Here is a 23,393-nt window from a genome sequence, read left to right on the forward strand (position 1 = left end):
GAGATGGAGGAGAACATTTTTACAATTGCTTTCAGCTCTGGTATCCTTTAAATACAGGAGTGTAACAGTACGATGTCCAAAATACTGGATTCACACTATGAATACAAGTTTAAACTTACACTTTCTTAAAAAGGTTCCTGTATGTAATAATCTTCAGCTTCTCCAGAATCAAGAAGATGCCACAGCGGATGAAGAAGGTCTCGTGTTTGGCCAAAGCCTCAGTCAGCAGCAGGAGATTCCCTTCACTGGAAACACCATGAACAGATAAATATTTACCTTTTACTCACTTAGGTTTTTTTAATAAATGATTTTGAAATCAGTTTTTCAAATTTCTGTTATCTGCAGTTGTGTAACTTAATCCCTATACAACGTTTGAATGCAGATAAAAGTCCAAAATCCAATCCAAAATCTCTGCTTGGTGTGCTTTTACAGTTTCTCACAACTATCTTTTTTAGAACTTAGCAGCACACAAAAAGTTCTGCCAATATTTCCTGCGATTCCTGCTGAGGGACATTTACTAGGCATGGGCAAGAAAATAACCACTTTAGTTCTCAAATGCAAATAATACTTAAAACTAGCAGCAACTAATAAACATAATCCATATAAATTGCTCAGGCAAGTGTGTATGAACAAGTGTGTATTAATATTTTCTCTCAAATGAATGTAAAGGTGCCCATCAATGATACAGTTTTGACTGCAAAATCTTACCAAATCTATGTAGAGGGGTAAACTGAGTGAATACTTTCAGGTAATGCATAAGGTAGTCCCTCATATTACATAAAAGTGGTAAGAGTATAAATTCAATATTACCATATATCATTGATGGTCACCTTAAAGAGAACCCGAGGTGGGTTTGAAGAATTTTATCTGCATACAGAGGCTGGATCTGCCTATACAGCCCAGCCTCTGTTGCTATCCCAAACCCCCCTAAGGTCCCCCTGCGCTCTGCAATCCCTCATAAATCACAGCCACGCTGCTGACAAACAGCTTGTCAGAGCTGGCTGTGTTTATCTCTATAGTGTCAGTCTGCTGCTCTCCCCGCCTCCTGCAGAACTCCAGTCCCTGGCTGCATCCCTTCCCTCCCTACTAATTGGAGGGAAGGGACGAGGGCAGGGACCGGAGCTATGCAGGAGGCGGGGGAGCAGCTGAGACTGACACTACAGATGTAAACACAGCCTCACAGCATGGCTGTGATTTATGAGGGATTGCAGAGTGCAGGGGGACCTTAAGCCGCATCTACACGCGTAGATGCGGCCGCGATGCTCCTTATCAATCGAGCCGCTGATGCGGCTCGATTGATAAGATCCGACAGGACGGATCTCCGCACCGCCGATTCCCTGCTCGATCCCCGCGAGGGGACAATGGCAGGGAATCGTGCGGGAGATAAGCGGCACCGGCGGGGACGAGCGGGGAATTGAATGCGGGGCACGCGCGGCGAGCGGAGACGCGGCAGAGGCGATCCGGCGGCTAATCGAGCCGCCGGATCGCTACAACCTCTCATAGTGTAGACGGGGCTTTAGGGGGGTTTGGGATAGCAACAGAGGCTGGGCTGTATAGGCAGATCCAGCCTCTGTATGCAGATAACATTCTTTAACCACCCTGGCGTTCTATTAAGATCGCCAGGGCGGCTGCGGGAGGGTTTTTTTTAAATAAAAAAAAAACTATTTCATGCAGCCAACTGAAAGTTGGCTGCATGAAAGCCCACTAGAGGGCGCTCCGGAGGCGTTCTTCCGATCGCCTCCGGCGCCCAGAATAAACAAGGAAGGCCGCAATGAGCGGCCTTCCTTGTTTTGCTTACATCGTCGCCATAGCGACGAGCGGAGTGACATCATGGACGTCAGCCGACGTCCTGACGTCAGCCGCCTCCGATCCAGTCCTTAGCGCTGGCCGGAACTTTTTGTTCCGGCTACGCTGGGCTCAGGCGGCTGGGGGGACCCTCTTTCGCCGCTGCTCGCGGCGGATCGCCGCAGAGCGGCGGCGATCGGGCAGCACACGCGGCTGGCAAAGTGCCGGCTGCGTGTGCTGCTCTTTATTTGATGAAAATCGGCCCAGCAGGGCCTGAGCGGCAGCCTCCGGCGGTGATGGACGAGCTGAGCTCGTCCATACCGCCCGGCTGGTTAAACACACCTCGGGTTCTCTTTAAAGTGGGATAAAACTGACATAACAAACAATCCCAAAGTACAGTTTAACTGCTCTGAAAGCTGCCATTGCATTTTATTGCACAGCTGCTGTATTTATACATTAAAACCTAACTAGGGAGCACTTCTCAGCTAATCCTGCTTCTCAGCTACAGCTCAGTTTCGGCAGTTTGCTAATGTTTATTAAATGTATATGACCAAGGAATGTAAAACACAAGATAATGTTAACACCTCTTTGGATGGGGCCAGAAACTGCCCACTGAAGCAAGGGGCTTTCCACTGAAGAACAAAGTGCTGTGTTTAACTGTCTGAATGCTGTTCTGCTACACATTTTTTTTTGTGGTAGTAGATTTTATGCTGTAAACAATCTTTTAGAGCAAAGAGGAATGCTTAGTTTCATTCTATTTTAATGGGAATCAGAAGTGAAATAAATAATAATGATTTGTATGTGTAGTACAGCTAGGGGAGTAACTAAAGCTAAAAAAGACCATTAGTAGCACAGATATGAGTCTTATTTTGTTTCCAGTACAGGAAAAGTTAAGAAACGTCACTTGTTATCTATTCGAAAAAAAGCTTCTCTGAACTCTCCGACTAGTTTAGTCAGAGAACAATGCTATTTTCTGAAGCACTTCTCTCAGCCTGTCTTTTGTTGTTGTTTATTAAGGTTTTTCTGCCAGGAAGTTCAAAGGGTCATTAGCACTGCTTCATTTAAAAAGTTTAATTTGTAAACTGCAAATATTAGAGAATGACACAATGCAATAGAAAAAACAGCTATATACCGTAACTGAAAATATAAATATTAGAGTCTTTCCTTTGCTACTAATGTTCTATTAATTATCCCTATTACACATACAACTCACTCTATCATAACGTTTATTTCGCTTCATTATCACTTCAAGAGTTGCCTACAGCAACCAATTTGATCCTCTACATAGGTTTTTAGCTTAGCTGCCAGCTTCGAAGACTTCTTTTCAGACAGCACCCAGCTATTTGACAAGGCAGACAAGTCTACTATCATGTTACTGTACTTACAAAACATTTAAAAACTCATTACCTAACAGCCTTAGTAACTTCAGCAAACTGCATCAGGTCATATTTTCTTAGCAGGTGTATAGTTGGCATGTGCCCCTGGTAATAAGAAAAAAAAAAAAAACACAGCTTTTTATATGTTTTAATTTAAATGTAAAACGGAATACCTGGACTACTTAACCAGTTTACATCCTAACTACGGTATATTCACGTCATAGCAAGTGGCTCCTGAAAGCCACGTGACGTGAATATAAGTCACTTTGATTTAATGAGCACAGCGGGCGTGCTAGCACGCTCCTGGGCTCATTAACCCCCCTCCCCCTAACTACTCTATACCAGCATCCCTGCCATGGGGTCCAATCTCCCCACCACCTGCCCGATCCCCTGTAATTACCCCCCCTCCCCCTTCCATGCTGCGATTGGGCAGGGCAGGCTTAAAATGTAACAATCTTTACCTGAACTTGTTCCTGCGGCGATTGCGATCCTCTCCCTGCAGTACCGCTGTCAGCCTCACTATGCTGAATGAATCGGGTCCCGGCTTGATGACGTCATCAAGCCGGGACCCGATCCGGGCAGCATAGTAAGGCTGACAGCGGTACTGCAGGGAGGAGATCGTGATCGCCGGTGGAACAAGGTCAGGTGAGAGATTGTGAATTCTAATGCTTCCCTGCGCCTATCTCTGCGGGAGGGGGGGAGACACCTGGCATGTGGGTGGTATTTTAAAGGACCACACACCTGGTTATCCCCGTGGTGGGGGTACTACATAGCACACAGTTCGCAATCCATGGGGGAGGGATACAGGGGCATACACCAGGCTATCTGGGGGGGGGGGGGGAATTAAAAAACACACCTGGCCAACTATGGGGGGGGGATAAAAGGCTACATCAGGCTAACTCAGGTAGGGGGGATACAGAGGCACATCTGGCTACCTGGGGCTCGGGAGGGGTACATCTAGCCAACAATGGGGGGGGGGGGAGGGATATACAGGAACACATCTGGCTAACTAGGGGTGGTGGGGGGATACAAAAGAGCCACATAATTGCAGGTAACGCCAGGTATACAAAATGGAAAAAAGCACCTTTATTTTCAAATCATATATTGTTGCCATACATTGTACTAGGATTATAATTTAAATGTAATAACCAGGACAAACGGGCAAATCAAATGTATGGGTTAAATCTACAGTAGCTCTTATTTTAAAACTATAATAGCTTAAAACTGAGAAATAATAACTTTTTTTACATTTTTCTCCCGTTATTCGCTTTAAAATGCTTATAAAGTAAAATAATTCTTAGTAAAAAGTATCACCCAAAGAAAGCCTAATTGGTGGCAAAAAAAACAAGGTATAGATCATTTATGTGTGATAAGTATTGATAAAGTTATTGGCTAATGAATGTGAGGAGTGTGAAATGCAGAAAATTGCTCTGGATTTTAACGAGGAATAACCCAGGGACGCGAAGTGGTTAAACTGTGTTGTAACAACCATCTAAGGAGATGGACTGTGTGTGTGGCCAACAGGCAGCCCCTGCATTTCTTCATTCTGAGAATATGGTGTAGTTTTCAGAATGCAGCACAATTAAAGTCACAGCCCTGGTCTGTTCTGCAGATGCTGAGCTGTGGATTATGAGGATACTCCGCTTCCACCAGGTTTTGGAAGAGCAGAAATATATTTGCTAACACAGAAATACCTATAAGGCAGTACGACTCCACATCAACAAAGGTATACAGTATATACTGAGTTGATAACCAGTACAGTGAGTGCACAGATGATTCTGTACTAACCACACCTTGGGAAGGGGGGGGATATGAGATGGGGCAGGCAGTGCAAACCCAGCAGTGGTGCAATCAATATTACACAATATATCTGAGGAAGCTTGTCAAAGTAATAATAATAATACATAAAAAAAACAGTATCTTAAAGATCTTGCTATTTATATGACCCAACACAGATTTTATAGTATACGGCAAGTATAAATGTTACTTCTGCTGGCAGTATACCAAGAAGCCATGCTCCAAGACACTGTGCATCTCTTATCTGCCTGGCAGATTTTCATTAGAAAAAGCTAACCAAGAACTTTTTATAGTTCTTGGTTATACTGTACATGAATTTCAAAAGATGAAAAATAAATAAATAAATAAAAAGGGTTGGGATTGTAGGTGTCCCAGTGAGACCATATGCTACAGCTAGTCACACGTACACTTAGGAGGTCTAATATTTAAGTACAACATCACAACCCATTGGGATTTCCCTCTGTCGGCAGTCTCTCACACAGATGCACTACTGTCCTTCACCGAATCTGCTGTACAAGTAATGCCCCCAACATGTCCAATCGATTTTGGGCAGGTTATCGATTATAACTGTGATCACATGTCTGAAAATTTCTGTGCAAGCAGGCAGGGAAGGGTTATTGATTGGCACAGTGCTGCACTGTGCAGAACAATGACTGAAACTATTGATGTTCAGCAGTTTTCTGCTTAAATCTATTGAGATTCACAGTAAGTGGTGTAGGAATCAATCAGTATCAGATCAATTTTCAATTAGAAAGGTATTGGCTTGGCATACTGGGCTCTGAACCACCCATGTATGGCTATAGCTTAACATACTGCTGGAAATAAAGTTCTCCTTGCTCAATAACTGTAAAAATATGAAACTATCTTAAGTATACAACTTTTATCCATACTGGTGTTCCACACCAATATACACGTCTGTGACCCTCAGCACACTCACCAAGAGCATCTTCACTGGCAGCAAGTAGATAAGAATCATCCTTTTATTCTTCTGACAAGAATTCAGACAGTTCTTGAAGGCAAATGACAGGTATTCTTCAGCTAAGGCAATGACAAAAGATATAAATATTTGAAAAGAGTTCCATTTGCATGATTTCTTTAATCTTGCTATGTCTATTAATGGTACAATTTTAAGGGAATGATTGTATTTTCCACATGATCATTCAGATTAAAGAATAGAATGTATATAATTCGATCCACAACATTTAAAGAGAATCTAATTTAAGATTCTATTTAAATCAGCTGTGATGGTATCTATGAAAAAAAAAAATCTGCCCCACCAATCGACCAGTTTTTCCAGGAAAGAATTGAGAATTTAGGACCAACTTGGCCCAAACATCTCACGGTCTTCATTCAATAAGATCTGAAAAATCTAATTGAAAATACAATTCTTCACTAAAAAAAATGTAACATTAATAGGCACTTTTAGTCGCCAGGTCAGATGCCAAATTGCTTTTTGGTAACTAAGATTGGACAACTGCCCTAAAGAAATTGTTTTAGTAACCATGAAACGCATTGCTCATATGTACCATATTTTATGGGACTATAAGACACACCTATTCTCCCCCAAAAGTGTGTGTGTGTGTGTGTGTGGGGGGGGGGGGGGGGACACTGGGGGAGTCAATGCGTCCTATAATCCGAATGTACAGTCCAGCGCCTATGTGTGTCCTCCATTGCCCGTGTCCTCCTTACCATGTCCCTGTCCCTGTGTGCAGTGTCCCCATGTCTTCCATACAGTGGCCTCTGTCCCTATTTCCCTCTTAATCCTGACTTCTTTGTTTATACTTGCGCAGCAGCCAAGCAGCTCTGATGATAAGGAAGTAGCCACAGGAGTCATCTACCAATCAGGCGGGTGGCGATGCCCCAAACCACTAATTACAGATGCTCACTGCTCCTGCCGGTTTCTCAATAGTAGTAGATAATCCCGAGGGCGGGACCACGGCTCCGTCATTGTGACCAATCCCTGCACTCCCAGCTACAGAGGTGACACTTTGCTATGCAGTTGACTGTATTATATCGCAATCTGCATCTGCCATACAGTGCACAATAATTATTCATATTCTAAAAGTAAATCCCAGTATGTCATCCTTTTAGTCCTGTAGAAGCCATTCTGCCCTATGCATATTATCACAGAAAGAATACATATTGACTGTGTGTTGTACCTTTTTTGAATTCACTGTCAAACATTGACTTGCGACCAACGTAGTATTTGTAAGTCACCCGCTGCGACATAGGATATTCATCCTTAAAGTTAGAGCTGTCAATTGCTCTGATTAAGGGTTTACATAAGTGAAGTTTGCTGATCTTTAGAGAAAAAAGGTAAAGAAAATATTTTGTAAGAACTACGAAAAAGGAAGTTACAGTACAACTTTATGCAATAAAAAAAAAATAAAAAAAAATAGCATAAACAACAAAAGTGAATAGTAGGCACATGTACACACACTGTAGTAAGGATCTAAAGCATAGTTCCCCGACCCTGTCCTCAAGGCCCACCAACAGTACATGCTTTGCAGGAAACCACAAACATGCACAGGTGAGGTAATTAGTGTCTCAGCAGAGCTGATCAAATACCTCTGTGGATTTCCACAAAACATGCAGTGTTTTGTGGAAATCCACAGTGGGCCATGAGGACAGGGTTGGGGAACATTGGTCCAAAGGAAATCTAACTGTCAACACATGGGGTTGATTCACAAAGTTTACTAATTTTTCACCTTAAAGGTGGCCATATACTGGCCCGATTTGCGCCCGTTTCGACAGCAGATTCGATCACTGAGATCGAATCTGCTGCCAATCGTTCACGCTACACGCCGAATTTCGATCCATTCCGTCCGATCCCGTCGATCACGCCGTGCGGAAAATAACAGTCGATCGCCCGCGGGTAAAGAGCGCATCGCTAGCGGCGTTCGAGTGCCCGACGACCGACACAATAGAGCCGCATACATTACCTGCTACGCCGGCGCGACTCCCGGGTCTCCGCTCTTCTCCGTCTCCGCTCTGGTCTGGTCTCCGGCATGCTTCCCTTCTTCCTGTCCCGGCAGGAAGTTTAAACAGTAGAGGGCGCTCTACTGTTTAAACTTCCCCCAGACAGGAAGAAGGGAAGCATGCCGGAGACCAGAGCAGACCAGAGCGGAGACGGAGAAGAAGAGCGGTGACCGGGGGGCAGTCGCACCAGCGGAGCAGGTAATGTATGCAGGCGGGGGGAGCGGCGGCAGCACCACCACAACAGATTGTGATGGGTTTCAGGCTGAAATCGGTTCACAATCTGTTTGCAGTAAAGGTAGCCATACGATCCCTCTCTGATCAGATTCGATCAGATAGGGATCTGTCTGTTGGTCGAATCTGATGGCAAATCGACCAGTGTATGGCTACCTTAACTGTAAGGAGAGCTAATGTATGAAATAAACAAATAAGAAGAGATAATTCATGATATAAACAGATAAGGAGAGATAAATCATGAGTTAAGTCAAATAGGGAGAGATAACCCATCGTTTGTCAGATAAGGAGAGATAAAGCATGATTTAAGTTAGATAAGGAAAGATAAATCATGAGTTAAGTAAATTAAAGTGGATCCGAGATGAACTTTTACTCATTGCATAATTGTGTTCCTTTCCTATTGTTTATAGGGCATTCCTCAAGCTAAATACTTTTTTTTTTTTGTTTTAATACTTTAATTCCCTATAAACAGATTGATGGCCCATAGAGTTGCATTGGATCTAATAGTTCAATAATGCATTTAGATCGATTTCATTCCGAAATCTATTGGAAATCTGTTCCTAGTGTGTGGCACACATCAGATAGATTCCTGTAAGGTTGGACTTGACAGGCATCTGACAAAAATTTATCTGATGGCCGAATCTGCTACAAATCTATCAGTGTATGGCTACCTTAAATCTTTGTAGCAATAAACATGCAATCACCTATACGTCCTCCCTCTACATGTATGGTTTTTGAGGTTGACTGAGCTACACTATGGAAGCAAAATAACCTAACAGAAGCTTAAAGGGCTTTCATTAACACCCTTGCCGTTCCAATTCTGACGGCAAGGGGCGGCGCAGCACTTTTTATTATTATTTTTTTTTTAAATCATGTAGCGAGCCATAGCCGCTGACAAGCGGCATCCCCCTACCTACTTCGATCACCGCCGGCGATCTTTGCAAGCAGGAAATCCCGTTTAGAATGGGATTTCCTGCAGGGCTTCCCCCATCGCCATGGCGACAGGGCAGGATGATGTCACCGACGTCATAGGGAATCCCGATCCACCCCTCAGCGCTGCCTGGCACTGATTGGCCAGGCTGCGCAAGGGGTCTGGAGGGGGGGGGGAGGGCGGTGCGGCGAGTAGCGGCGAATCGGAGGCGATCGGGATATGCATGCAGCTAGAAAAGTGCTAGCTGCGTGAAGTAAAAAAAAAATTGTGAAAATCGGCCCAGCGGGGCCGGAGAAATCCTCCTGCGCAGGTTACCCCGAGCTGAGCTCGGGATAACCGGCAAGAAGGTTAAAGTGGATCCGAGATGAACTTTTACTCATTGCATAATTGTGTTCCTTTCCTATTGTTTATAGGGCATTCCTCAAGCCAAATACTTTTTTGTTTTTGTTTTAATACTCTAATTCCCTATAAACTAAACAAGCCTCGCCCACAGATTTTCAGAGAGCCTTGGCATTTACAGACAGTTGCAAGGGCTCACGGGAGCTCAGTCTGGGCAGGAGGAGGGGGAGGTATTACTAGCCAGAAATTTCAGAGGCAGAGGGGAGGAGGGAGGAGATTAGGTTTTTTTTCACAGGCTGAGTGCTGAAGATGCAGATAAGCCTGCCTGTGAGTAATGTTTACAAACAACATGGCTGCTGTCATTGCATCACAGGAAGAAATAATCACATTCTATTGAAGCTGTTTGCAGCTAGATTTGCTGTGTAAACTATCTAAACGTTATATAAGATATATAGACAAACAAAAGTTTGCTTTCTTAAAACAGAAAGAATTTGTGATAATTCAGGTTGGAGTGAGCTTGAGATGTCTCCCAGTGCATCACTGCTGAATATATGCAAATTAACCATTGTTACCCTTAGAAGCTAAACACACCTCCAGAACCGCTGGAATGCAATAATGTGTCAGCTTGTTAATTTGTACAGAGCCCCTCACACACTCCAATGAGTTCTGGTTCACCATGAGCTTGCTGGTTAGTCTGTAAATATACACAAGTTACTTGTTATAGTTCGTTTTTCATCTCGGATCCGCTTTAACCACTTCACCACTGAGGGGTTTTACCCCTTGAACACCAGAGCAATTTTCACCTTTCAGAATGAATCTCGCTTCAGACCTCATAGATAGCAGGGGCATGTGTGCCCCTGCTAAACCGCCGATATCGCGCAGCTAAACGGGGGTCTCTCCACCCCCAAATCCCCTCCGTGCAGCCGGGGAGCGCTTCCGCATTGGGGCAGGGCTAACCGCCGCAGCCCTGCCTCCCGCGCGTCTGTCAGCCGCGTACCTCCGCCTCTGCCCCGCCCCTCTCAGTCTTCCTTCACTGAGAGGGGCGGGGGAGAGGCGGCGATGCGCGTCTGATAGACGCGACTAGAGGCAAGGCTGCAGCCGTTAGCCCTGCCTCTAGGAAGGGAAAATATACGACCAACTTTGCGACCAAGTTTTGCGGGGTGGGTTTGGGGGTGAAGGGACCCCCGTTTAGCCGCGGGATAGCGGCGTTTTAGCAGGGGCACACATGCCCCTGCTAACTATGAGCTCTGAAGCGAGATTTATTCTCGCTTCAGAGTCTCTTTAATCGGAAAATAGGAAACAATGTGGGAAAAAATATTATTTTTCCGTTTTCGGCCATTATAGTTTTTAAATAATGCATGCTACTGTAATTAAAACCCATGAAATGTATTTGCCCATTTGTCCCGGTTATAAAACCGTTTAAATTATGTCCCTATCACAATGTTTGGCGACAATATTTTATTTGGAAATAAAGGTGCATTTTTTCAGTTTTGCGTCCATCCCTAATTACAAGCCCGTAGTTTATAAAGTAACAGTCTTATACCCTCTTGACATAAATATTTTAAAAGTTCAGTCCCTAAGGTAACTATTTATGTTTTTTTTTTTTTATTGTATTTTTTTTTTTTTAATTACAAAAAAAAAAAATTGGGGAGTGTGGGAGGTAATGAGTTAATTTATTGTGTAATACAATATATTTGTATGTGTAAAATGCTTTAGGGTGTAGTTTACTATATGGCCACAAGATAGCCACAGTGAGTCTGTTTACATGCGACCTGTAAGCATCCGGAAGGACGCTTACAGGAAGCAGTAGGAGGCTGGGAGAATCACAATGATCGCGCTGTTTCTAATAGAAGCAGCGGATCATTGCGGGGGCTTAGATCAACGAACGGGAATGGATTTTCCCGTTCATTGATCTCCAGGCGAGCGGGTGGCGGCGTGCACGAGCGGCGGATGCGCGCGCACGAGCGGCGGGAGCGCGGACAGCGGCGGTAGCGCGGAAGGTACGGATTTCTCTGCCCCTGGGGGTTAAAGGATGGAAAAAGGGACAGAGAAATTTGTACCGCCGGGGGTAAAGTGGTTAAGCTAATTTTTTTTTTTATATACAAGACAAAGTAGTAGTGTTAGCATATACCAGTACTGGGAAAGCAATCTAAGCATGCAAATTTGAATTGTGACAGGCCAATTTTTAAATAGTGCCAGCACAAATCTCATATTGAAACCTCAAGAACAGGTAAAATATACATGTTAATATAACATACAGACTTCCAATGGTAGACACTAAAAGAGATCTGACAAGTAGAGGTTTGTCTGCAAATACCGATGCAGAGACCTGCCATCTCAGCTTAGCTGAGCATGCATGTTATTTCCTATGGAAAGGGAGGGAGCAGAGAGCGGGCAGACCTCCCTCTGTGGAGGACTTTAACAGAGGTAAACCTAAACGATATTCAGCCTGGCTTTTCTTTGCATGTCCACAGAGCATTAAGCAGTAATAAGGTGTACACTCCATTAGTTAGAAATCAGATCAGGCAACCTAATTCACTGACTGCGGGAGCCTTAAAGGAAGACAAGTCCAATCCACTCAAAATAGTAAATGTCCAAACATACCTTAAAATAAATCTTGAAAAGCTGATTGACAAGAAACAACATCCCCCACTTTTTGGAGTCATCAAAAGATGCACGACTGTCAGTTGGACAAAAACATTAGAAAAATTATAAATTATGATTACACACATGTTGTTCTAGAAGAACATCTGTCGCAAGCAACATCACAAGATAGGTTACTACCATAATACTGTTACTGCTTCTGTCACTACTACAAATAATAAAAACAGACTGTATGAAATGAGCAGTAGACACTCATACAGAAGCAAAGGTAAGTATTACATCTGGGAATTGAGTTGCTGGAATTCTATAGCTCATATTAAAAATCAAGCTTCTACCAAGTGGACATAATCTTTTGCTTGAGATTTATACATAACACAACTTGTAGGCGTTTTACAGCAGAAGCTACAATACTCACGTATCACTAGCACACACCCTGAAGCAGCTCATCAATAGTTCCGCAGCTTTTTCAAGCATATCTCCAATCTTGCCTTTCCCCCTTTTCACCAGCTGCTGGTCAGCCTAAAAAAATAATTAAGAGGCACAATCCATTCATTACCCTTCCAGTTGTCACTTTACAGCAGAATGAATGAATGAATAGTTATGATGTTAGGTCAAATATTTATATCAAGGTTCCCTCTCACCTTGTGAAAATAGCTATACTTTAGTTTCTGCATCTGTTTGACCTATATTCTATTAGGGCTCTTTCACACTAGAGGCTGCGGTAGAAAAGGCTGAAAGTCAGCCTTTTGCTTAACGCCAATACATAGCGTTTTCAAAGCGTTTTGAAAGAGTTTTACAGCCCATATAATAAAACGTCCTTTTTTTTTTCTTCTATAAAAATAAGTGAACAAGATAGCTGTAAAACGCTTTGAAAAGGCTTTGAAAGCGCTGAAGTTGGCGTTTTCCATTGACTATCATTGAAACGCCAACAGCCAACTTCGGCTGTTAACAGCCCTGAAAAAGCTCCTGGGAGCGTTGAAATGCAACGCTCCAAAACGCCGAGTTAGATGTGAAAGGTAAAATGAAAGTCTATGGACTTTCTTTTACCTAGCAAAACGCCAACTTCGGCCGTGGCGTTAAAACGCCGAAAAATCCCTCTGGTGTGAAAGGGCCCTTAGGGAGTTGCACAACACAGACAGCTCCCATTAAAGTGGACCTGAACTCTTGCACAGGAGAGAAGAACAGAGAAATGCACCCTGTATGTATTTACAGAGTTTAGCCTGTTTAATTCCCCCTCATTTGTGTCTAATCACTGGTTGTAATTTGATCTTTCCCCTGTGACACAAGACTGCCACGGCAGAGATAAGCTCATTTGAAAGCACAGTATGAGCTTATCTTATATGTCTGCTTCCATAAATGAGGAAGTAGAAACAGTGAAGATTTAGTTTAGGATTTGTATCAGATGTAGCAAAGACATGTTTTTGTTTGGAAAGGTTATTATACGGTTGTGTATCTTTTAGAGCAGAGACGACATTCTGAGTCCAGGTTCACTTTAACTAGAAAGACAGACACAGTTCTATAAGGGAATAAAGAGGCTACAGAACATTAAATAGGAGTATAGCAATAGTACTATCTGATGGTTTTACAAGAAAAATGTTCCACATTTTATAACAGCTAGTGGTGTTACCTGAAGCAACAAAAAGAAAAGGAACTCAAGTAGGGGGAAGCCTCTTGATAGTCCAGAGGCTTCCTTGATCTTTTTACACCCCCTCCATTCCTACACTGAGAACCCTTAGAAGATATTCAACATTCATATTGAATATGGTGCTCGCGGCCACAGTGCCCGCGCCAGTGCAGAACCACGGAGCCACTCTTGCATGGCTTTGTGTTCCAGGTCCAGACATAGCTACACACACAGCATAAGAATTGTAAGTAGCTCAGTCAGGGCAATAACAATCATATGAGGGGCTCACAAGGCTGGGCAAATACACAGAGCAAAATTTGAAGGGACCTGGGCTCAAAACTCACAGAGAGCCAGCAGCTAACACAACATCCCAAAATAAACAAGAGATTGTTGGCGCCACATATACAACAGGCATGTGGGTTAGGCCCCTCTGCCGGTGTCTGTTGTGTTAGCTGCTGGATATCTGTGAGTTTTGAGCCCAGGTCCCTTTAAATTTTGTTTTTTAATATAGATAGATACACACATGCTAAGGGGACAATTAAGGAACACATATGAAATGTCAGAGACTGATTGAATACATGTTTACTCACGCTGTTGGCAAAATTCCGCAAATCCAAAGTAATAGCATACATGATAGGCAAGGCCCTGAAACAGCAGATAAGGTTAGGATATGAAAATATATTTCCATATACAGTATACGTCACAGTATTGAGAACCTCTTAGAAAGCCATGACCACACTTACCAGTTTTCTTCTTTATGAGCCTGGAATATTCTCAAAAAGGATGTAAGGTTTGTTAAGGCAAAATACTGCCTGGTACTACTTTAAAGAGTTACAATATAACAAATGTTTATTCTAGCCCCCCCCCCCCCCCCCCCCCCAAAAAAAAAAAAACACAAACAAAGGGGTTTACAGATTCAAGCCCCTCACATATTGTCTTTGTTGAACCTGCTGAACTAAGACTCTGGAGATGAGGGGCTGGTTGTGCTGAGAGGGCGAATGACAAAACTTCATGTAGACATTTCTGTGTGTTAACTTTGCTAGCAGCAATATATGAAGTACCCTACCTCATAAAAGGCAATTGTCCCTGCGTCAATGCTTTTGCGTTACTGCGAATGTCCTGCACTGACAGCCGTTGGGGCAGGACGGACTAGGGAGCGTGCCGGCCGGGCACAGACCTAGAGCCCGGACATTAGTAAGCAATAAATAACATTTGGGAGTTGTGCATCACAGACCTCTCTTTTTCTGACTAAATACAGAACAGTTCTTTTCTGCAGCAATGCAGATCAAATATTACTTAAAACGTGCCCTTTTCATTGAATTTTTGAACAGATTGTCTTAAGTAGATGTATCCTGCTCATGCAATTCATTTCTAATATATATATACATATATATATATATATATATATATATATATATATATATATATATACACACACATATACACATACATATATATATATATATATACACACATATACATATACACATATATATATATATATATATATATATATATATATATATATACACACACACAACCACTCACAGTTTACCTTTGTATTTCGAATCAGGGGTTCTGCAGCTAAAATTCCTGTCTTGAAATTCTGATCACGTTTCCTGAAGCAGCCAAGTACAGGCTGTCAGTTTCAGGTTTTGTAAACATGGTTCATGCTGCTGTCAGCACTGCCTCACCCTACTTATTTATATTTATGCAAGGGAGAAGCACAGGCTAGATCTCAGATTCTGGGGTCCTGACCAGGTACTATATCTATGCCTGAACAGATCAAGGAGAACATTGGTACGAGGCAGGATGCTGAAATAATAAGACTAATCATCTCTAAACTAAACACACCTTTGCAGCAGCGTAAAATACAATATGAACTACTTTTACTATGTTGCTAGTCCTGTGGTCTAGAGTTCTAATATCATTCAGGTGGTTGCTGGGAGTCTTTTAATCATTGCATTCTTTATCCATTCTATAGTCCAAACATGAATACAGGTGGTCCTCTGCTTACAAAGTTTACATTCCAGGAGATTGTTTGTAAGTTGAATTAGTTTGTAAGTTGAGTTCTGGGTCAAACATGGCGAAACGTGGATAAATTATTTACGTTCGGACATTTAGCATATACTATGTTTTTTGGTTGTATATTTTGTACATAAAACAACGTTGTATCTCTGAAACATTGTAATACGAGTTTTTCGTAAGTAGGGGACTATCTATCTGTATTATGAGTTCTCATTTCAGGTCCACTTCATGTGCTTTCATTGATGAAAACAGAACCTATATACCTTATTTTTGTATGGCATGCAACCATAAGACTTTCCCAGTCAAAGTTTAATAGAACTTTAAGGAAAATCCCATTTCTATTGAATAAGCATGAAATATATAGGTGCAACTATCTTTCCCTGAACTGCAAAATAATTTCAAAATATCTTAACTACCTAACTCACACACACACACACACACATACATGTATTCCAAATAAAAAGGATATTGAACAACAATGGTCTGATATTTATAAGCCTCCACAAAGTCATGGTTGGACACAGCATATGTGCACCTGGAAGAAATTAAAATGTGTATGTTACTTGTGGATAGTGTCCTACATACAGCAAGGCAATGAGAAAATTAGTATGTGTATACTTTACCATTCAAAGATTTGACACTGAGAATATTAGTGAAGGTTCGGCACTGACAGGCTTGGTAGCCAAGAGCATAAACACAAAAGGGTTACATAACCTCTTCCTGTCACTGCCTGTAAATTAACATTCCTATCTTAATAGTTGCATGCTACCTAATATGTAGCATACTCTAGTGGCCATCCAGCCTCAGCACCACAAGAGTGACCAACCAATTAGCGCAATCTTCTACTTCATGACCTAAAAGATAACTGTGTTTGGACAACAACGGTGATCACAAGGAAAATTATTTCATGAGAAAAATTCCTGTGTCTTATAGAGCTGCCAAAGCAAAAGGATTAAAGCAAGGGTTAGCATAACGGTTAATGATATAAAAGGTGTTTGAGATTTAAAGGTTATGCTTACTGTAGGGGATGTTGTTAAAGTGCACCTGAGATGAATAAAATTAAAAAGCATTTATACTTACCTGGGGCTTCCTACACCACCTTACGACCGTGGGCTTCCTTGCCGTCTCCCCAGGCCATTCCGCTCCTCGAAGAGCGAACAGGCCGCGACTGAACAAATATACCAGGATGGCCAGCGGAGGATCAGAGTAGTCCAAGGAGATGGCAAGAGAGTCCACAGCCTGAAGGTGGTGGAGGAAGCCCCAGTTAAGTATAAAATGTTTTAATCTTATTCGTCTCAGGTTTTCTTTGAGTTCCAGGTTATTATAAACATTTTTCTAAACTTTTTTGTTATCTAAAGACTTACACAATTAAATAAAAAAGGTTGGTTTTCCTAGTTTAAGAATTTTCATTTCCATTCCCATACACTTACAACCACAATATTTTTTTCATCATAACCCACTTCCTAATTGATTGCTGGAATGGCCTGTGAATTCATTATCTAAAGCATTACCTGAGGTGAGCTGCAAACATCTCATCATAAGGAGGTTCCAGCATCTGCTGACACTTCTCTTCAGGAGAGGACAGCTGCAATAGAGGAATAATATGTGTATTAGTTGTAGTACTGCAACAAACAATTGCTAACTCCCAAGCTAGAGCAATGTCCTGCCTTTATCTGGTCAGCAGATGCCAGTCAGCCAATCAGGTGTACTGTTATACACCCTTTGCCTGCTGTACCAAATCTAGCAGGAATTGCATAAATTAGAATTCAGGTGGGAGGCTTCGGTTGGATGCAATAGTAGATTGCATCGTTTTACAGGGATGCCCCATGTAGGCACATCTCCCACACAGTCCCCTCCCTAACCACTCACCTGTCAACCGCATCCTGGAAGCTGCAAAAAAGAAATTTAAAATCACAAACACTGCTCCGAACGACAGCCGGGGTCCCCAGGTCTCTCTCACTGGCTGAGGTGAGTTCCCTGGAGGTGAGAGGTCCAGGGCTTGCCCACACTTCCCTCTAGGTATCGCATGGTGGTTTGGGGGTCCCAGCCAGTGAGAGAGACGAGACCTGGGGCCCCCGGCTGTCGTGTGGACCAGTGTTTGTGATTTTATTAGTTGTAGTATACAAAATATTCAGCACAGCAAAATTATTTTAATGTTTTATTTCAATAAAACTTAGGTACCATAATACTAACATATAAGCCGACCCACGTATAAGCTGAGGTACCCACTTTTTCCTCAGAGACCAGGAAAAAGTGATTGACTCGCATATAAGTCCCCCCTCCATAGTAGCCAGATGTGCCCCCAGTACAAGTCATTCCTGTTGCTCATAGGCAGGATGATACAGCTGTGTCTCAAGATGCCACTAGATGGTGTCAGATATGAGACACATGGATTTCTACGCAGGAAGAATCCCCGATCATTGCACTGCTAACACGTTGCTTGCATGCTCCGCTCCAAAAGCCAGGCGACACAGGTGGTCTTGAGCAGCACACTCTGCACACCATGTTGAAGTGGATGCAGGGCACGGACACAGGAGGGAGCAACAGGCCAAGAGCAGGATCACTAGTGCAAGATCCTTATGCTCCTGTGCTATTAATAAAACCTGCTCCTGTAACTTTTCAGCACAATTTTTGTGCTGAAAATGTAGGCTTATACGCCGCAAATATATGTATTAAAAAATAAATAAATAAAAAATGTTCAATAAAAAAAACTGACATAATACTTTTTCATTTTAAAGCCAAAGGGGATCACATTTAAAAAATAACTAAAAATAATGGGCGTGTTCAAAATGAAGATTGCATTCACCTTACTGTATTTTCGTTACTCCCCTGTCCCTGGATCTGTTTATTTCACCCAGCACCAATGCCCGTGTTATCCAAGATGGCTGCTGACCTTTGCCTTTCTCTTCCGGGTCAGCAGCCTCTTCCTTTTTACTAGTGCTGGTAAAGTCGCGTGAGAAGCAGCATGCGGCCATGAAATGTTGCATAGTTCTACTCATAACTTTTTCCCCGAGTAGAACTATGCATCTTCTCCTCAGCCGTTAGCACTGCCTGTGTTGTGCAGCATCACTATGCGCGCTCTGTCAGTGAGACCAGGGAGCTGCGCATCATCGGGAGGGCGGCTCAGAGGGGCGGGGAAAGGGGAGGTGATGGCCAGGCATGACGGAGGAGAGACAGAGCAGTGGAAACAAGCTCTGCCTCCTCCCAACAGCATTATATTCGACCGAACTGGTCAAATATGTATAAATGAGATTTTGGGTGCCAGGCTGCAGCAATTTACACGATAAGGGGACTGAGCAGCACTAGAAAGAAATAGGTAAATGATTAGCTATTGGAAATAAAAAAAAATGTAAAAAAACTAGTTCCAATTTACTTTAATCCACAACCCTTCTAAAATGATGCTTTAAAAGAAATAATACAAATTTCAGTTTCTTAAAAGGGGGAGTCTATTTGTAGAATAATCTTGCAGAGTTCTCAGGTTCTGCTCCTGTAACAAGCACCCAGCTCTTGGTACAGGTGTTCTGTGGCATACATCGGAATTCAGTGCCAGTAGTTGGGGTACTTATTTAGGCTAAGCACGGCTATGAACAGTAAAAGAAAATACAAAATTTGTCAAGAAGCTTTGTTCTACGTCCAGGAACCATGCGCGCTACCGCGCGCTCCCGCGGCCGATCGTGCGCGTGCACGCGCACTCCCGGCCGCGGATTCGGTAGGCAAGGAATCAATGTATCGGGCTATGGTGCCCGATCACCGATTCCTCTCCCCCGCTGAAAAAGCGACAGCTTCTCTCGGAAGCTGTGCTTTTTCTGGCTGTCTCCTTCCCGATGCGTCACTCTAAGCGCGTGCTACGCTTAGATTGACGTCATGTAAACAAACTCATGGCCATCTTGTGGCCAAAAAGTAATACTACACCTGAAAAAAAAAATAAAAAAAAATTTAACACACATTTACATTACGCAAACAAGTGGTTTGACCCAGCACTCTCAATGGAGACAAGCGTGCTATTGCTGATCAGAACTTGTTGCTCATCAAGTTCAAAAATAGCAAAAAAAAGAGATATCAGCAGCACCGCTACAGTGAAAAAGTTAGCTCTTTTATTAGTGCAGTAAAATCATGTGGCAAAGATAGAGCTGGAGGCAGCTCTATCTTTGCCACATAATTTTACTGCACTAATAAAAGAGCTAACTTTTTCACTGTAGCGGTGCTGCTGATATCTCTTTTTTTTCACACATTTACATTATAAATCTATTGTTTACCTCCCACCCTCCCAAAACTACCCAAAAAAAATGTTTACTATATAAAAAAAAAAAACATTACAATAAAAAAAAAAAAAAACATGTAAATATTTACCTAAGGGTCTAAACTTTTTAAATATCAATGTAAAGATGAAATATTTCTATATTTTTTTTATTTTAAACTTGTAAATAGTGATAGATGCAAAATGGAAAAAATGCACCTTTATTTCCAAATAAAATATTGTCGCCATATATTGTGATAGGGACATAATTTTAACGGTGTAACAACCGGGACATATGGGCAAATACAATACGTGAGTTTTAATTATGGAGGCATGTATTATTTTAAAACTATAATGGCTGAAAACTGAGAAATAATGAATTTTTCCATTTTTTTCTTATTCTTCCTGTTAAAATGCATTTACAGTAAAGAGGCTCTTAGCAAAATGTAACCCCCAAAGAAAGCCTAATTGGTGGCGGAAAAAACAAGATATAGATCAGTGCATTGTGATAAGTAGTGATAAAGTTATAGGCTAATGAATGAGAGGTGAACATTTCTCACGTGAAAACGACGGAACGCGAATGGGTTAACATTACCTTCCATCATAGCTCAGATGGTGCCTGGAATAGGGCTAAAGTACAACATCACCCTAAAGCTAGGTACACATATGCAATAACATACTGCCCATTGATGCTGTGCACATGCGTCCCTAGCCTGCAGGCTAGCATTAAGTTATGTTACTATGTAAGGCCGCGGAAGGACAATAAGCGGTAAAATATTGGCTGAGAGGGGTAAGGAGAAAGAAAAAGTGTAAAGCCTGGTTTTCACTTGTGCGTTTTGTGTCAGATTTTTTTTCTCAGAAAATTTGCATTGAATTTGCAACTAATGGTACTGAACAGGGCTGTTTCCATTCAATGCGAATTTTCATAAGTGTTCGTACACGTGAAAAAAATCTGAGGTCATGTATCATTCTTTCGGACATAGCGTACGGTTCGCATACAATGCTTTGTATAGGTAATGCAAATTTACGCATTAGATCCATGGTTACAGGAAGTTGTCAGCAGTCATGACTAAGCTGTTACCAGCAGATTGTTATTTTTAACTAATGCGAGTTTTCTCGTACGAAAATGTGCATAAAAACACATAACAATTTACACCAATCAGAAAAATCTTATACAATTTTTTTGCAACGAAAATGTCACCCTACAGTGGAAACGTAGCCTAAGGCAGCATTCGGCTGAAATGATCCGGCAGGCTGGATCTCTCACAGATACATCGGGGAGGGTCAGGGGCTGCTGCACACCCAAGATTCTCAGCAGAGGTGGTGTATAGCAGCTACTTCAGACAAACTTAATAGTTTTATGTTGTGATAACCAGGACGAATAGGCAAATAAAATGTGTTTTTTTTTTATCTACAATAGCATTATTTTAAAACTATTGTGGCTTAATATGTAGAAATAGTGAATTTTTTCAGGGTTTTTTTTTTACCTTATCTTACCCTTTAAAATGCATAGAAAATATAGTAATTACTAAAAAAAAAAAAAAAAAAAAAAAAAAAAAAAAAAGCCTAATTTTTGCTGGATAATAAAGCTATAGATCATTTAGGTGTATGGGACAAAGAGACTCGAGGTGTGGCTACACCCAGTCATCATATGGCCACCCAGCCTCCTATCGGGTCCAACCTGGTTGGGGCGGGCGCACTATGGCCAATGCCGCACATCATACAGACATCCCCGCTCTGGCTGAGTCCGGAAGCCGCAGTGTTGAGGGTGTGTCCTATCTCCTGGCTCCTCATTGGTTGCTGAAATCACTCCAGAGGGAGGTAATGGCACTCATTCTGTCCGAATCTTATATTTTTGTTGTGGGTGGGAGGATATACTGCTGAAACATGCAGTTTCCCATCACGTCCGTCTAGAGATGTGGTAGCATACTATTGGTTAAAAATAATTACAGGATTTTGATTGGACGAGACAGAGATGGACCACATGTATAAATAGCTGTCTTTATGAGAGCTATGGCCAGGTCATTTATGGGTTCTGTGGCACTTGTACATGCGCCTCTTCGGCACTGGTCCTCTGACCATTTGCATTTGTAATATTTTAGGACTAGTGTCACTTTTCATGGAACCTTGGTGAAGGTCCTTGGCTAGGGTAGTTGGACACATCTGTGTAATTAAGTAGCAGTCACTAGTGTGTGCGCATCACTAGCACATCAAAACATGGTGTCAGTTTATCTAGAGTGGTTGTTTACTGACTGCAGTATTTGTTGTTCGCGGCACCTGCCTGAGAGTACGCATCGCTTACTAGCAAGTTGCCTAGTGCTACTATGCCTAGTTGCACGTACTTTTGCCCTGGTGATATTGTTAGATAGACCCATTATGCCCTGATGAAGGGAGGTGCAAGTCCGGAAATGTTGGCTTTTTGGTCTGCAACAACATTCCTGGGAGAAAAGAACGGCTATTCCGAAATGTCACAGTGCTTTGTCTGTTACCCTTTAAAAAACATAATATAGCATATTTAGGGTGTTACCGAACCAGCCTTTGCACATCCCCTTTTCATTGGTTTGAGTGCATTCCATTACAATATACAAATGAATGAGTGCTTGGCGGGAGGGGTAAAACAGCCCATGGAGTTAAGTGGTTAAAAATTAACCACTAAGAATAGTATTCTGAATAAACATCAGTTTTCTCTGTAGCAGAAGGATGAATGAATGTCCAACAAGAATAAAACATAATAAACTTTGTGGTGTGTAAAAAAAAACACACCCCCCCCCCCCAAAAAAAAAAACCCTACAAAACAATTACATGATTTGTTATTTCATGAACAGTGTGCAGTAGGTGTAAAAGGCCATTTCCTTACCTGTAATCGTGGATTTGCAATGTGTGGATGTCTAAAGGAAACTAGGTCTGCATAACTTAACCCATTTTTCATTTCAATAGCCTCTGCCACCTATATTAATAAACAAAGTGTCATTGATAGCTTTCTCCAATTAATACACAATTTTGTATAGTATAAACACAATACAATCCTATACAACATGACACATTTCAATGACTTCTTCTGTAAAGAACCAAGCCTGTTTTCTCAAGCCCAGTGTGGAGATAATCTTCCGAGACTGTCTAATTCAATCTAAACCCGATTTTCTTCCACCCTATCTACATGTTCACATTTCTGGGTGTTCTGTCACTTCTGAGAAAGCTACTTGGTTATCGCCGACTCTTCTTTCAAGATACAAAAGTGAAATGTTCATTTTAAAACGGCCTTAATCTCCATGACAAAATCATTTTCAGATCAAAAACAGGGAAAAAAAACTTTGGGGTTCTAACTAACGTAAAATTAATGGTGACATTTTCCATAAGTGAGTTATCACACTATTGCTGCAAAAAAAAAAATGACTAAGAAATTCCCTGAAGGGAGCATCTTTCTATGAGACTTTTGCATATTGACCCATGTATCACTTCCAA

At 42.0% G+C, this 23,393-nt stretch overlaps 1 protein-coding gene across 2 annotated transcripts in view; it reads right to left on the reverse strand.

Annotated features, from left to right (window-relative positions):
• The window catches only part of PCID2 (PCI domain containing 2), a 49,406-nt gene that overhangs the window by 7,220 nt on the left and 18,793 nt on the right, over window positions 1-23,393 (reverse strand). For both annotated transcript variants that reach the window (XM_068268089.1, XM_068268090.1), the window contains exons 3-13: window positions 22,789-22,878; window positions 17,206-17,279; window positions 16,162-16,229; window positions 14,410-14,449; window positions 14,257-14,311; window positions 12,458-12,561; window positions 12,043-12,118; window positions 7,118-7,259; window positions 5,896-5,996; window positions 3,193-3,266; window positions 120-245 (exon numbers count right to left, since the gene is read on the reverse strand). In XM_068268089.1, the coding sequence (XP_068124190.1) occupies window positions 120-245; window positions 3,193-3,266; window positions 5,896-5,996; window positions 7,118-7,259; window positions 12,043-12,118; window positions 12,458-12,561; window positions 14,257-14,311; window positions 14,410-14,449; window positions 16,162-16,229; window positions 17,206-17,279; window positions 22,789-22,878 (950 nt within the window). The remainder of the gene's footprint in view (window positions 1-119; window positions 246-3,192; window positions 3,267-5,895; window positions 5,997-7,117; window positions 7,260-12,042; window positions 12,119-12,457; window positions 12,562-14,256; window positions 14,312-14,409; window positions 14,450-16,161; window positions 16,230-17,205; window positions 17,280-22,788; window positions 22,879-23,393) is intronic.

This window comes from Hyperolius riggenbachi, chromosome 2 (genome assembly GCF_040937935.1).
Source record: "Hyperolius riggenbachi isolate aHypRig1 chromosome 2, aHypRig1.pri, whole genome shotgun sequence".
NCBI classification, from domain to species: Eukaryota; Metazoa; Chordata; class Amphibia; order Anura; family Hyperoliidae; genus Hyperolius; species Hyperolius riggenbachi.